Consider the following 15,999-nt stretch of genomic DNA (forward strand, 5'->3'; position numbering starts at 1 on the left):
CATCTGTTTTGGGTTATTTTAGCTGAGATGCTAGAGTAGCAATATTAACATTAAAGGGGAGATGTATCATACGAGGCGTGCAGTACCTTTTTGAAAATTGGTGCTGATTATATGGTGAGGGTTGACGGGGTAGACTTGCTGCATTTCACCGAATGGTGGGGAAGAGGAGGTACTGTACAAGAGACCATTTTCTTTCCTACCCATCTTTAAAAGAGGCGCTTTATTTTCATCTTGACGCGCGTCGTGTTTGTCTTCATCAAATGACGACGTTCAGATGGAACCAGGGTGGGATACATCTCATTGTTGACGATCTCTGATTGTGTTTGTTTATTAACGAGGAGACAAAGCCAAGGTAAGTACAGTATTACTCTTAAATTACATTGGATTCATTTATTTCCAATCACGGGTGTCGTAAGTGTAAAAAAATATATATAAACGTGTTCCTATGAACAACAGTAACATCGATATGTGGAATGAAATAATAGAATAGAATGCCTGGAGATTTAAAGCAGCTCCTCCGTGCAGACATGTAAACATAAACATGGGGAAAAAACACACTATTTATTATGTGTATTGACAGCACGTGATAAATACAATAACGTAATATGTCAATTCATATGCAATGGAGTGAATAAAGAACTATGAGATAAGCAAATGATATTTACATGGTACAAGGAAGAACAGTGAAGACTGTGTGATATTATTATTCCAAACTCTTACAAGACACAAACTATTCTTCTGAACCTTTGTTTTTTATTTATTAAACTTTTTTCATTTAATAATTTTTAAAACTTTTATTTATGTTTAATTGCCTTTCATTATTTATTAAATGATAAGGCATTAACCGTCAAATAATATATACTTATTTGTTCACAGTTATTTGATCCCCTGCTGATTTAGGTGGGCGGATTGGTTGAAATATAACAAATAAAAGAGAGTAGTATTGGTATTGAATGGATACCAGTAGAGCTTCAAAATGTAGAAGGAATGAATGGGAATGAGAAGATGGATGGATCTATTTTTAAAACATGCTTGAGTAAAATTTGTCAATATCGGTATCGGATTGCGACCAGTCCAGGGTGTACACCTGCCCTGCGACCTGCAACCCTTCTGGGGATAAGCGGTACAGAAAATGGATGGATGAAAGAACTCAATACGGAACACACAGACTGTACATGCACACATCATATGCATTTCACATCAATCTGACTGGGATGTATTCTCTTACAGGTTTCTGTGCGATGCTGTGTACAATTGCCACGCTCGACCAGACCTGTGTAAAATGTTAGAGAAACATTTCTTCCCTTTACCATCTCTTCTTGTCTTCTATGTGGCGTTTCAGGCTGCATACTGTAAGTATTAGCTCTGCTTAGTTCGGAATTTTGGTGACCCTGAATGATCTCTTGCATAAAACGATTATTAGTCAAAAAATATTGAAGGACAATTTATATGTAGTATTATGTTCACTGGACATCTGTAATGTTACTTTGATGAGACATGACATGACATGACCGGAGTACCTGGAGAAAACCCATGCACACACATGGAGAATATGAAAACTCCACATCAAGATCCCCAAGAGATTCGGAGATTCAAGATGGCCCAATTTCCCATTAGTTTCACTGACAACTGTCACAAGCTCCTCAATTTTCTCCTCTCTGCTACTTGCTGCTACTCACTTTGCCCTTCCAACTTCAGTGGGAGCCTATCAGCTTATGCTAAATAAACCCAAACACAATGACAGAAAAACTACAGTAATACAACAGTAGAGAAGTCCAACCCAGCACAAATGGTCATTTTATTGACATTTAGCATCCCCATGTTGTCGCAGCATGCTAACTCTCAGCGTTTCTGATTCATTGACGCACACACATAGACAAACAACCGTTGTCTAAGACCTCCTGACTGTGTGGTCTCCATGCTAACCATTAGGCCAGGGTTTGGCAACCCAAAATGTTGAAAGAGCCATATTGGACCAAAAAAAACAAAAAAGAAATGTGTCTGGAGCCGCAAAAAATTCAAAGCCTTATAATGAAGGCAACACATGCTGTATGCATCTATATTAGCTATATTATCCTACTATCAAAATGACTAAGTTGGCTACAAATACATAATGTGCCTTCATGATTAAATGCTTATTTTCCCTGCAGCACATCCTGTAGGGAGTGAAGCACCACGTGACGACTTTGTTGTACGATGACGCCTCAAGTTTAACTTCATTACAATATTAATAAATTGAAATTAAAGAAATGCTATAAAGAAATCCGATTTTTGACGTAATTTTTATTTTGAGGATTCGAAAAAACAAAAAAATGGAACGTGTATAACTCACTGCCCCTTATCTGGGCAACAAAGAGAGTGCAACAAAAACGCAGCCTGCATTTATAAAAATAAAACAGCAGCCTTAAAAAAGGTCAAATATATAAAATCAAATTAAAACAGTTTAAATTTGATTTCTGTGCAAATGCCAAGTAAGTCGGTGCAAGGGTAAAACGTAGAAACTGTCCTCTTCTCTTTTGACACGCAACTAACTTAGCTATCCTTGTGTTAACTTGTCAGGTAAGTAGGTAGGTAGATATATGAATAAAGTATCTAGCTAACCAACATAGCTATCCTCGTGTTAAGTTTTATTCAGCTCCGAACCGTAATAAGGGCGACCTGACTTCAGAAAAGAAGGAAAATGTTACTTGTTGCTTCCAACCAACTTTATTTTAACATTCCAGCCCCGATGCATTTCACGCCGGACGAACTTCCTGGTTCAAAGTTCATGCAAGTTCACCGTACATAGCTGTCCAAGGCAAATGCCTGTAACACTCGGACCCGAGCAAAAAAACACAATAATACCCCTAAGTGTCGTTCCAAATACATACTGACGAAAATCTGAAATCACTTAATAAATAAAAACAGCCACTTTGTTACGAAATATGTGCATATGACAGGATTGTGTTCTTACCCGTTTAATGTGACTTCTGTTTTCGGACATGACTTGTCAGCTTCTCAACATCGGGCATGTAAGATGAATGCAATGGATGCAAATGATTCGGTCCAAGAAACGTTTAATCCTCTGTTCTTTTCGGTTATTTTTCTCTTTTTCACTTTGGGATCCATGGCCCATCACACAGACGCCGGTTTGTTGACAACTGCCACCTGCCGGGCATCCCGCCCTGCTGATAGAAACGTGTGTCGCAGGCTATGACGTAAATCTTCGGTGACAGAAATTTTGACATTTAATACTTATGGGTCTGGGCAGAGAAATAGCCGCCTATAATGTTGCCTTTGTGTCTTGTTGTGTTTTTTTCAGCTCAGTCATATCACCTTATTAGTTTCTTGCTTGGTTTTTCTGCATTTAGGTTTTAGGCTTTATGTGTTTCACGAGGATATATGCTAATGTATTTTGTATTTTGACCAAACTGTGGCTTTGGATACAATTTGCAGCCCTACGAGGTAACACTGAACTTCCTCCCTGTGCTTGCAGGCAAAACTATCAGTGAACCTGACAAGCACCCAACAGTCGGGGAATTTGACAAAATCAGCACGGGGGGCCTCAGGTCCATCTTGGAGGATGCTGTTTCACCAGCTTTCGGGGCTACCATCATCATCATTCTGACAGTAGTTGTGTCTGGCAGCGCGTATCTCTGCTTTCTAAAGTACGTCTGTGCTGGCTGCTGCACGCCCATGCAGGTTGTTCCTACTGAGGACTTGGAGTCAAATAAAGTGGAAGAGCAAGTGTAGTAGGCGGCACAGCATATTGGAAAGACTCACTTTGGGGTAATGGATGTAGAGAAAAACAATGTTCATAAAAAGTCCATCTAAAGTGTATTGAGTGGGATGGGCGTGTTATTAATTGCCATTAAAGAGTATTCAATAACATATTATTTATTTTTCATTCACTGGAAATAATGTCACAAGTAAAAATAATAATGCAACTGGCCATACTTTAATTCCTATAGCACTGTAAATCTGATTTCTGACTGTTCAGAACAGTGCCCATTTGTTGTGGTCTTGTTGGAAACATTGTCAAAAAATTGAGTGAATTGTAAACAAAAAATAATGAACTTGCAAAAGAGAAACTAAACTTAAAATACCCTCTTCGGTGATTATACTAACATTTCAAATAAAACAAATTCACAATGTTTTCTTGATGTCTCTGACCAAAGTCAAAAGTAAATGTAGAAGCAATGTTTTCAATTTCAGTGAGGTTGACTACTAATGTTGGGGGCGTTGACTTAAAGGATGCTACTGTATCTTTCCAGAATTTTTGATACTGGACAACAAGTGTGACTGCACCTATAAATAGATATCTAGATAGATACAGTAGATACTGTAATAATCCCCTTAGGGGAAACCCAGGTATACCTCATAGCTCACACAATCAGACAATATACACAAAATACAGACTAAAAATACAAACAATAAAACTAGAATGAGATAAAAATGTTACAGTTCCATAAAACAGTGTTGCCGTGTGCTTAAAATCAGGAACCTCTGCCTTACACAGAGTTGGAAGGAAGGCTCTGTACCGCTCTGTTAATTAATAATTAATAATTAATGCTGAGCTGAAAAGTGAGTGAAATTACAGGAGGTTCTCGATCAAAGTACACGAGTCCCGTTCCAAGGACAGCAATGTAAGTTGAGTTTTAGTGTAAGTTGGAAATTCTACCTAAATTATTGCTATATCAACATTTACACAGTACACAGAACGTACAGAGGACATATAAAGTACAGTACTAAAAATTTCCGAATTAAATGAATAATAAAAAAAAGTAATACAAAACTCCTTCTATCCTTGCACACTGGAAGGGTCGTTGCAAGTCAGGGAGAGACACGCATATCGGGGAGGATGTCTCAATAACGAGACACCGGAGTAGACTCTTTCACATCCCTCTAAGGAAACCATTTTTATCCTTCATGACGGGCTGCTGTTGCGTTTGAGTGGCTTAGCCAATGTTGGTCAGTATTTCTCCACTTTCTGAACATTTTACAACGCCTTATTTCACTTCTCTTTTCTTTCATTTGATGCAGAGCCATCAGAAGAGTCTGCCTCATGATTAGAGGGCATAATGAAGGGGAAAATATTGTCCTATGTCAGTGAAGGGACACATAAAAACTGGTTATCTTTTTTTTTGTACAGAATGTGGGCAATACAAATATATTTTTACCCATTCGTTGTTGTCAAACAACCCAACATATTGCAGAAAATCTCAGCGGCTGACAAAATAGCTGTGTCCTATGAAGATGAACGCTTCATGTAAACAAAGTGTTCATCTGTATCGCTTGTTTCAATGCAATCCTCAGTGGGCGTCACTGGCGAGGTTTCAGTCTCTTGTTGGACAAAGCAATCCACATCCGATTGTTCAGAAAGGCTTTTTTCCTCCTCTTCCTCCACAAACCTGCCCAAAATTAACGTGTGTAGGTTAACATTCAGGTTGTCCGTCTCTCCAATGTCCTCATTCTCCTCCTCCATCAGCTCTAGCCTTCCTTCGTGTGCAAGTAGACCGTGGTCTGAATTCAAGATTGAGGCTCCGTTTACCGTCATGTGTTTTGATGCTGCGTTCAAAGATGTATCATTCCAAATCCAGACTTGAGGCTGTGGACTAAAAATTCCTACAGGGAAAGACATGGAATATAAGTTTGACGAGCTGTTCGGTAGTGGTTCCGAGAAAGACGAAGACGACGGCACGGAGGCACAGAGAAGTTTGGAAGCCTGGCGCATTTCATAACCGCCACTGCTGTTTTCTGAAGAGTCCATCTCTTCGTCTGGAGAGTGCAGAGGTGCTTTGATGACGAGGGAAGACAATGATGCTTTTTGGGGCACAAGCAGAAGGACCTCTTCAGTGTGAGGGATGGACATCTGAGATCGCAGATAAAGGAAACCATTGAGACATTCAGTAGGAGGTTGGTCTCATGTTTTATGGGTCCTATGGGTCACATTGCTGTTGCAGCTGGACTACCCAGCATGCCTTGCGACATTCGGAAATAAAATTTTTAAGTTACGTGTTTTGTTTAGCACTTATTTGTTGATTTATGTGATGTGTTAAATTACTGTGGATGTGTTGTGTTTTTGTATGAGCCAGTATGTCGTAATGATCCATGCCCCTCCATCAAATTACTTTTATCCAATGTGGTCTGCAAAAAAGTTAAAATAAAAAGGTTAAATTATTAATGGCCTGTTGAGTGGAATAATAAATAATTACCTTGAATGAACGAATTAAACATTTTAACACCAGAGAGATCTGTTCTTACTGAATAATTGAACTCTTATTCACTAATCAGTTACTTTGTACCTTAGTAGAAGTAGATTTGCGTCCTCTTAAAGACAGACACACCTCATTTCATCAAACAACTGAACATCTGAACAAATATTGCCTCCTTAAACCGTTGTTGCCAGTTTGGGTTTATCCACATGCTTTTACAATGAGCTGGATTACTGGGAGTCATCTACCGGCCTGTGTCGTCATCTGGTGGACATAAGGCGTAAACCACATATCCAATCGTGTTTTCTGCAATGTATGTTTTGGTTATCGTCGACCTTTAGACGGCATCAAATTGAAATTTGTATTTCATTTTCACGCAGAACCCTTTGTAGCTACAATTTTTAAATGTATTGCATGGATTTATGTTTCATTTACTATTAGTGTATGGAATGAAATACTGTTCAAATGCTCACTGTGAGCTCACTTACCAGAACTGAGGGCATTGACGTTTTCCTCAGACAGATGAATCCGGTATTGCCCAGAAAGACGACAATGACGAGAGCAGCAATCACCACGACAAAGAACACAACTAAGATGAGTGACTCTTGGAAAACAACAAAAGGTGAGAAAATGTTAGCCAGTATTAAACAGACTAAAATAGTGAGATAGCCATACTCCAAAGCAAAGGAAGTACCTGATGTATAGATGCTCGAGGTAAAGACGCATTGAGGTTGGCTGTAGTTGGACACCCTCGGGACTACCTTGTCAAAGAACTGAACTGAGATGCAGTAACCCCTGCCGGGAGCGAGGTTCTTCACTATGACTCTCTTCAGAGATTTGGTTTCCTGAAGGAACTGTGACCACAAACAGAAATCAGATACAGTAGTAATATCAATTCAAGACAAATACAAGCTCTCTTGAATGCCAGCATTCAGATGAAAATAAAATAAATTACCTGGGCTCTTTCGACACTGCTACTCTTAATCCTGAGTTGGTAAGAAAGAGATTCATAGAAATCTAACAGATGCTGCCTTTGAGGATGAAGGTCCACACAGAGATTTAGTCCACAAGGAGTCACAACCATTAAAGGCAGGTCCAGGTAAGCTAAATCACAGAAACACATATAGTAAGGGTACTTCAACAAAAATCTGTAAGGTCCACAGTGACATTTTGATTTATTGTAGCTGGTCAAGCCACAAACCCAAAACAAATGTCCTTTTCATTCAAAATAATAATACATACTAGAATAAAATAACACTTAAATAACAAAATAACACTTAAAGCAGTGTCACAGAGCAAAATCCAAAACAAAATACCCTCCACCCACCGCTGAGCTGCAATGCAGTATAGTAAAAATAACCATAAAATCCTAAAAAACAACAACTGTCAGCATGGTTGAACACATCCTACTTTGTGTCAATGTACTTTTAGTGTTTGATTTTGTCAATTACTGAGTATTTTCTACCTCACGATGATCATGGGCGTGCTGGAGCCTATCCCAGCTGTCTTTGGGGCGAGAGGCGGGGTACACCCTGGAATGGTCGCCAGCCAATCACAGGGCACATATAGACAAACAACCATTCACACTCACATTCATACCTATGGACAATTTGGAGTCGCCAATTAACCTAGCATGTTTTTGGAATGTGGGAGGAAACCGGAGTAAAAAACCATCTCATAAATTGGTAATAATATTATTTGGTAATAATAAGTTGTTAATAATTTACTATACATATATAGATATATACACAGTGATGCAAAAGTGTCCCCTTCCTGATTTATGATTTTTTTTTTGTCACAGCTCATCAAACACTTTTGAGTATTAGTCAATGATAACAAAACAGAACACAAAATACAGTTTTTAAATAAAAGTTGTGATTATTAAAAGAAGAAAAACCTAACCCACATGGCCATGTGGGAAAAAAGTGATTGTATTTCGGAATTTTGGCCCACTCCTCTTTGCAGAATTGTTGTAATTCAGCCACATTGGAGGGTTTACCCGCATGAACCGATCTTACGGTCTTGCCACAGCATCTCAATACGATTTTGGACTAGTTTGAATCCTTTGGTCTACTTCACTTTGTCAGGCCGGTCCTACTTAAGTGGTTTCTTGATTGAGAATAGGTGTGGCTGTCATCAGGTCTAGAACAGTTCCAGAGTTAATTATACAAAGTTTCATTTAAAAACTGCATTTTATCTTCAGTTGTGTTGTCATTGATTCATATTTACATTTTCCATTCATTTTCTATGCCGCTCATCCTCACTAGGGTCGTGGGAGTATTCTGGAGCATATACTGGTCGTATATTTACACATATTTGTTTGATTATATAAAACAGGAAGTGAGACAAACATGCAAAACAATAAGACATCAGGAAGGAGGGAGACATTTTTTCCACGCCACTGTATCTGGGGAGTTGAATCGGAGCATTTGCACATGGACCTGAATGAGAAGTGAAACAATAACTTAAAAATCAAGCGAGTCCGGTTGCTCTGATATAACACTCAGTAGTTAAGTTTAATATAACTTGGGGAGAAGGGAGGGGGGTACGGTAGGGGATGCTATGACTAAAAATCATTAAGTGACATGTGGATTTCACCAGGGTGTCATCTTCATCAATCATATTTATGATTTCATCTTGTAGAGCCGAGTTGCAGAGAACATCATCAAATACTTTGATTTTGATGATATAAAAAGACAAACACTGTCAAATTAATCACACTTAATTAATTGTGATTAATCATCATTTGCAACTATGTATGAAATATGCCAATTTTTATGAACAAAAAGATAAATGCGGTCGAGTGGTTAGCGCAAAGACCTCACAGCTAGGAGACCAGGGTTCAATTCCACATCTCTGTGTGGAGTTTGCATGTTCTCCCCGTGCATGCATGGGTTTTCTCCGGGTACTCCGGTTTCCTCCCACATTCCAAAAACATGCTAGGTTAATTGCCGACTCCAAGTTGTCCATAGGTATGAATGTGAGTGTGAATGGTTGTTTGTCTATATGTGCCCTGTGATTGGCTGGCGGCGACCAGTCCAGGGTGTACCCTGCCTCTCGCCCGAAGACAGCTGGGATAGGCTCCAGCACCGCCCGCGACCCTCATGAGGATAAGCGGTAGAAAATGAATGAATGAATGAAAATATAATGACAACACAATGATACACACATTTGTATGTCTTAAATGAACTCAATGTAACTCAAGTATAACTTACTGTCTTTGATGGGCTGGAATCCAGGCTGAGTGGTTGGCAAAGAGGCCTGAGCCCCCAGCTTGGCTACAACTTGTGTTATGTACACCTGACTTGGGTCGGAGAAGGCTTCCGTCATGTTGCAAACCAGTGGGTACTCCACATGCTGACAAGCAGTCACTGGAACCCAAGTAGTCCCCCTGCAGGACAGAGTAGCACAAACAGACTCCTTTGATTAGTATCATTTATGACACTATACTACGTACAATAATCAGCATCATCATCATGGAGAATATCATTCAGGATAATGTTGACACTCACGTGTCCGTAATGGTCATTATTTGGTAATAAACATCCATAGGCGTTGCAGGTCCAGACTCCCATGTTAGCATATGAAGGAAATTAATGGAAGTCAGGGTAATGTTGACTGGTTGGGGAAGTTCACTCATAACTGCAAAACAGACACAATAGACATTATTGATATGTAGGTTAATGCTGTTAAGTGTGGATAAGTGAAAATGTGCAAAAAGTTATGACCATTTCCCCTGTTCTGTATATCTCCTACCTCTACATCTGAACATGCTGATGGTGTCAAATGTCTTTATGATGTTAGGTGTGCTGTTGTGTCATCCCAATCCATATTACGTTACTAAACAGTTTCTCTTTCTCTTTCTTCCCACTCCTGGCATACTCCCATGAATTTGCTTCTCACTAGTTGTCCATCTACCCTTCTGGTTTTTTTTTTTGGTGAATGTAAACATAATATAACACGACAATAAGCAAACCTGTGAGAATCCGGGGAAGTGTTGTGATAAACATCAAGACAACAATCATGTCAGCCACTTTCCCTCCACTAGTTGCAGCCCTCCATGATTTTCACAGCATCACTGGACTCTTCTGGCAGCTACAGGACACAGGATAAGCACAAATACATGTAATTCTATGCAGTACGTCATTTACGTAGAGTAATATAGCATTGTACAATTCAAGCGTAACTTTAGTAAAGTGAATGGACATACTGTGTCTTCATTAGATGTTTCACTTCTTCGGTTCACCCACCAAGTCCACCGTCAGGATCCAACACATACAAGGACTTGGAGTAAAAGTGTTGCATTTAAATCAAAATAGAAAATTCTATGTCGCTACTGATTACGTCAAACCATAAGTATGTTTAAAAAAAAACGAGTTTCGCAATTTCACACAATCAACGGTGACTGTGTACGAAGTGTACAGCAAAAAAACACCAATAACTGACCGTACAACGTACTTCGTTATAATTATATTTGGAAATGTCCAAATTCTTTACTTGAGTCCTGAAGGAAGCCAGTTGATGTCAGATGATTTCATGCAGTAGTGTCTCAGCCACAGTAAGTAAGTGGTACGGCAAGACCAATGGGACAAACTTCAATGTCTCCACGCGATTTGGGGCGTGTTACTGCCTTTTTACTTTCTTTTTCAGAAAATGTAATAATTATTGTGCTATGATGTGTGGACGTGCATAGAGAAGGCTCACGTAGGTCTTCATCTGAAGCTTTATTAACCTCCTTCGACATGGGAACGTGTCACCTCTTAATGTGTCCTACCGGATACGCATCACGTTAGTTCCTATCTAACTGCTTCCAGTACATCTCCCCCCTTTAGCTTAGAGTGTATATTTCTATTTATTTTTCACAGAACCCTTTTCTTATTATTTAGCTCTTCTTGTTTCTGTAACATTAATAATAAACATTGAGACATGAAATTCAATAAACATTTAAGTGCTTTTACATCATGCCAAAATTGCACCAACCTTCCCTTTTCTTTCCTCTTTTTTTTTCTTTTAACAGTGTCACAATTCTAATAAACATTTTTAACAAACATGACACAGAACCTGTCTAGGGGTCAGGTGTGACTGCCTGGGTCCCCCAAAGCTGTGCAGGGATTATTCTGCCCTGTGGACCACAGCGTCCTATCTTATTATCATAAGTCCAGTCTCTGCGGAGTGCGAACAACTCGCCCCGATCTTGTGACTGTGGCACCCTCAGGAATCACTCTGATGTGAGATCTGTTTCTCCTGAGATGTCCCGACGGCATGTCAATGTTGTATGACCTCGGGGTGTTGGCTGGACTGCTGATTGTTCCTGCGTCGTTGGTGTTCTTCACCCAGACCTTTTGTCCTGGTGTGAGCTCTTGTTTTATTTGTGTTTTGTGTCTCTTGTTGAACCAGATAGCTTGTTTGTGTTTCTGATCCTGGTCTTTGCTCCGGAATAGTCGAAGATCTGGCCATTTTGGTTGAAGTTTCTCCTGACTGACGGGCAGCGGTGTCCTGATGTTACGACCCATCAGCAACTGTGCAGGTGACGAGCCATGAGCCAAGGGTGTGGCCCTGTACGCCATGAGAGCCTTGTGTGGATCCTCCCCCTTCTTCAGGAGAGATTTGACAGTCCTCACAGCCCTCTCCGCTTCCCCATTACTCTGAGGGTAGTGGGGACTTGAAGTCACGTGGTTGAAATCATAGTCCCTTGCAAATGCCGCAAATTCTGCTGCTGAAAATTGGGGGCCGTTATCTGTGACAAGAGTTTCCGGGACCCCGTGCCGTGCAAAAATCGCTTTCATCTTGTTAATCACTGAGACCGCAGTAGTTGAGGTAAGATTGGCCACTTCAATGTATCGGGAAAAATAGTCTATTACTAACAGGTACATGGCACGATTCCACTGGAAAAGATCTGCTGCCACACGCTGCCATGGTCTGTTAGGTGGTTCTGTCGTGAGGAGAGGCTCTGGTACGTTGTGAACCTCCCGCGCACACACTGGGCAGTTTTCAACTTTGAGCTTGATCCTTTTGGTTAAACCAGGCCACCATATGGACTGCTGTGCTCTCGCGATGCATTTTGTCATGCCCTGGTGACCTTCATGTATAATGTTAAGCATTTCTTCCTGCATGCTGGCTGGAATAACAAGCCTTTCACTTTTCATCAATAGCCCATCTGCAACAAGCAGGTCTTGGTGGTACTGCCAATACTCTTGAAGTTCTGGTGGGAGAGCTTTCCTGCTGGTCGGCCACCCGGTTTGGATCAACTGTTTGAGTTTTCTGCATGTATAGTCCTTTTCCTGTGCCTGTCTGATTTGTGCAAGCTTACTTTCTGTTGCTGGCAGCTGTTGCAAAATCTGGTTGACAGACACGCATACATCTTCTTCCAACTGCTTGTCCTCCATCGTGGGCGGAGCTTGGATGGGTGCTCTGGACAATGCATCAGCTGTGATTAAGTTCTTTCCCGGAACGTGTTCGATTGTATATGTGAAGCGAAGTAGTCGTAATCTGAATCTGAGAATACGAGGTGGCAAGTCATCAAGAGCTCTGCCGCCTAGTAGAGAAATAAGAGGCTTATGATCTGTCTGGATCAAAAAGTCCATCCCTACCAGGTAAGACTGAAATCGTTCACACGCCCAAGTCAGCGCAAGTGCCTCTTTCTCTATTTGGGCATATCTGCGCTCTGCGTTTGTCATGCTGCGTGAAATAAAAGCCACAGGTCGCCAGTCACCAGTTGGTTGTTTTTGTGACAAAACTCCTCCTAGCCCAAAAGAGGATGCGTCCGCAGCAACTTTTGTCTCTCTGTTTAAACAGTACTGAGCCAGGACAGTGGGTGAGCTCAGTTCTTGTCGAAGTTCATCAAAGGCGCGCTGTTGTGCTGCCCCCCATTCCCAAGCGGTGTCTGCTTTGAGGAGCTCTCTTAGTGGCTGTGTGAGCTCAGCAACACGTGGGGAAAACTTTCCGACATAGTTCACCATGCCCACAAACCTCTTTACATCTGCAGTATCTTTAGGTGTAGGCATCTCCATAATCGCTTTGATTTTGCCAGGGTCCGCTTCAATGCCCTGTGCTGTCACGATGTGACCCAGGAACATGACTTTTACTACTGCAAACTGACACTTATCGTTGTTGAGAGTCAGCCCTTCCTGCTGGAGCCGCTCCAGCACTCTTTGCAGTCTTTGATCGTGCTGTTCTCTGGTGGATCCGAAAACCAGTATGTCATCTGCGTGACACACAGTTCCCTCCAGTCCTGTCATCATCTGAGTGAGTCTCTTTTGAAAATGTTCCGGTGCTGACGATATTCCGAATGGCAACCTTTTGTAGCAGTATCTTCCAAACGGTGTTATAAAAGTCGTCAGCGGAACTGAGTCTGGATGTAGAGGCACCTGCCAAAATCCAGCTGTGGCATCCAGTTTTGTGAAGACTGTTGCTCCTGCTAACTTTGCCAATGTTTCATCGACAGCAGGCAGGATGTGGCGCTCTCTGCAAACATACTCGTTCAGGTGAGTCATGTCTGAGCAGATTCTGACTTTTTCATTGGGCTTAGGAGCCACCACCATTCCTGCGCACCACTCTGTAGGTTCCTCAATCGGCTCAATCACTCCCATTTTCTCCATTCTCTTGAGTTCTGCCTTCACCTTGTCATATAAAGGTAGTGGGACTCGTCGCGGAAGTGACAGTGCATAGGGCCTGGCATCTTCTTTCAGCTTTATTTTGTACTCTCCTTTTAGGAGGCCCAGTCCTGTAAAGACCTTGGGGTACAGTTTTTTCATGTCAGCCTCTAGCTCCTTGACACTGTCCACAGGATGCAGCAGGCCTAGTGCTGAAATTGCAGGAAATCCTAACAGAGGTGTAGACAATCTTTGTACGACATAAATGGGCTGTGTTGTTGCATTGTCTTTGTATTTTATTACAGCATCAAACTGACCTTTCACTTTCAGGGTTTCACCACTCGGACCACACAGGGGCTTCTCTGCTCTGGTGAGTGGGCCATAGATGCCTTTTGAGTAGATAGCAGCTGGTATCACGGTCACGTCAGCTCCTGTATCCAGTTTGAATGTCACATTTTTGCCATTTACTTCCAGTGTCTTTTTCCAGTTGGTGGGCTGTGCTCCTGCCGAAACTGTTCCTAAAAACAAAATGTTGTCCTCATCCTCCAGGACTGCTCCAACTCTGCCTGACCTGCACTGAGCTGCAAAATGTCCCATTTTTCGACATTTTCTGCACTCTGCGTCTCTGGCGGCACAGTCATTTTTGGAGTGTGCAGGTGATTTGCCACAGCGTCCACAGTACTTGTTCCCCCTTTGGTTTTGAAACTGACACTTTGTTTCAAATGGTTTTCGTGCTTGGTTCTCTTTAAAAGTCTTTTTCTTAAACTTTAATGCGTCCACATTTGCCTCCTTAATGTCCTTAACATTTGTTTCCCTCATGACTGGTTGCTGCTTCTTTATCTCTTCATGCTGTCTTATCTGTAGCACTGCTTTTTCCAGCGTTAATCCGCCATCCATCTGCAGTTTTTCTGACAGGCCCTGGTGCTGTATGCCCACCACTAGCCTATCTCTTATCATTTCGTCCTGCAGTGGTCCATACTGGCAGTTTTCTGCTAACTTGTAAACTGAAGCAATGAAGGACTCAGCCGATTCCCCTGGTTCTTGACACTTTTTGTTAAAACGTGCTCTCTCGTATATCACGTTGTGCTTGCCTATAAAGTGTTTATCAAAGGCTTCTTTCACACACGAGTACTTTTTAACCTCTTCGTCTTTCAACCCGAGCGTGCTCAAAATATCATCTGCTTTATCACCCATTGTGTACACTAAAGCGTTTACTTGGTAGCTTTCCTCTTTGCCGTCTAGTCCCGCCGCAACACGAAACCTTTCGAAACGGCGAATCCAGTTGGGCCACGACGAGTAGTCACCAAAATCAAAGTTCTCAGGTGGGTTGATTGAAAACAGGGAATCCATCATCGTTGCGCTGTCCTCCGGACCTCTCGTTGCGCCGTTAACTTAGCCGGTAGCACTTAGCCTCTTAGTCTCTCACTTCGGCTTGCGGAAAGACTGCTGCTTCTCACCGACTTCGTCCTCCGATCTCTGCCTGAGACGGGCTTCTTAACTTCTGACACCATGTGCTATGATGTGTGGACGTGCATAGAGAAGGCTCACGTAGGTCTTCATCTGAAGCTTTATTAACCTCCTTCGACATGGGAACGTGTCACCTCTTAATGTGTCCTACCGGATACGCATCACGTTAGTTCCTATCTAACTGCTTCCAGTACAATTATCAATACTTTTATAATAACATCTAATAATATGAAGCAATACATTTGGTGGTGCATCGGTGACTATCCAAAATTGTGAAGATATATACATATTTAGACTAGGATTTCAAAATCTTCGTTGGACAGCTCTGTGTGGAGTTTGTATGTGTGCCTAGGTTTTCCTCCCCCTTGGTGCTACCAAAGTCAACTAGGATAGGCTCCAGCATACCCCCTTGCGACACTAATGAGGACAGGCTACATAGAAAAGAATGGTCTTGTCTACCAATTTGAAGCACCACATGTTTTAATCTTACATTAGGCATTTTTTTGGTCATAATTAACTGTTACCAACCTAAAAAATGAAAGGAAATTGCTTATCATCCATAATCCTTATTTGCTTTCTAAAGAGGGGAAAACAGTAGCGATTGACAATGCACATAATGGGACACACCTATTTCAACTGTAAAACCCCCTCCAAAAATGTGTCAATTACATAACTGACCTGTACCTGTGCTATGTGCTTCATGTATCACAATCAATATCATGGCGACTTACGTGATTGACAGTTGT

General features: G+C 41.4%; 1 protein-coding gene and 1 long non-coding RNA gene across 5 annotated transcripts; one reads left to right on the forward strand and one right to left on the reverse strand.

The window, feature by feature from the left end:
• The first annotated feature begins 37 nt into the window (after window positions 1-37).
• LOC131135642 (uncharacterized) lies at window positions 38-6,111 on the forward strand. The gene is made up of 3 exons (XR_009131637.1): window positions 38-352; window positions 1,231-1,352; window positions 3,476-6,111. It is a non-coding gene; the product is annotated as an uncharacterized LOC131135642 (long non-coding RNA).
• Window positions 3,801-15,403, reverse strand: crfb2 (cytokine receptor family member b2). 4 transcript variants are annotated; one of them, XM_058081774.1, is made up of 8 exons: window positions 10,405-11,328; window positions 10,171-10,289; window positions 9,707-9,836; window positions 9,410-9,585; window positions 7,150-7,298; window positions 6,889-7,048; window positions 6,683-6,798; window positions 3,801-5,851 (listed from the first exon to the last, which is right to left on the reverse strand). In XM_058081774.1, the coding sequence occupies exons 2-8, from the start codon at window positions 10,217-10,219 to the stop codon at window positions 5,228-5,230; spliced, it is 1,404 nt and encodes a 467-aa protein (XP_057937757.1). In that variant the 5' UTR covers window positions 10,220-10,289; window positions 10,405-11,328; the 3' UTR covers window positions 3,801-5,227. The 4 variants fall into 4 exon arrangements, with proteins under 4 accessions (XP_057937757.1, XP_057937756.1, XP_057937754.1 ...); XM_058081773.1 differs by lacking the exons at window positions 3,801-5,851; window positions 6,683-6,798; window positions 6,889-7,048; ... (1 more) ...; window positions 9,410-9,585; window positions 9,707-9,836 and adding an exon at window positions 14,927-15,403 and having other exon boundaries at window positions 10,210-10,289; window positions 10,405-14,626; XM_058081772.1 differs by lacking the exons at window positions 3,801-5,851; window positions 6,683-6,798; window positions 6,889-7,048; ... (1 more) ...; window positions 9,410-9,585; window positions 9,707-9,836 and having other exon boundaries at window positions 10,226-10,289; window positions 10,405-10,478; window positions 10,653-15,403.
• Window positions 15,404-15,999: the final 596 nt, after the last annotated feature.

Source organism: Doryrhamphus excisus, chromosome 9 (assembly GCF_030265055.1).
Source record: "Doryrhamphus excisus isolate RoL2022-K1 chromosome 9, RoL_Dexc_1.0, whole genome shotgun sequence".
Classification (NCBI taxonomy): domain Eukaryota; kingdom Metazoa; phylum Chordata; class Actinopteri; order Syngnathiformes; family Syngnathidae; genus Doryrhamphus; species Doryrhamphus excisus.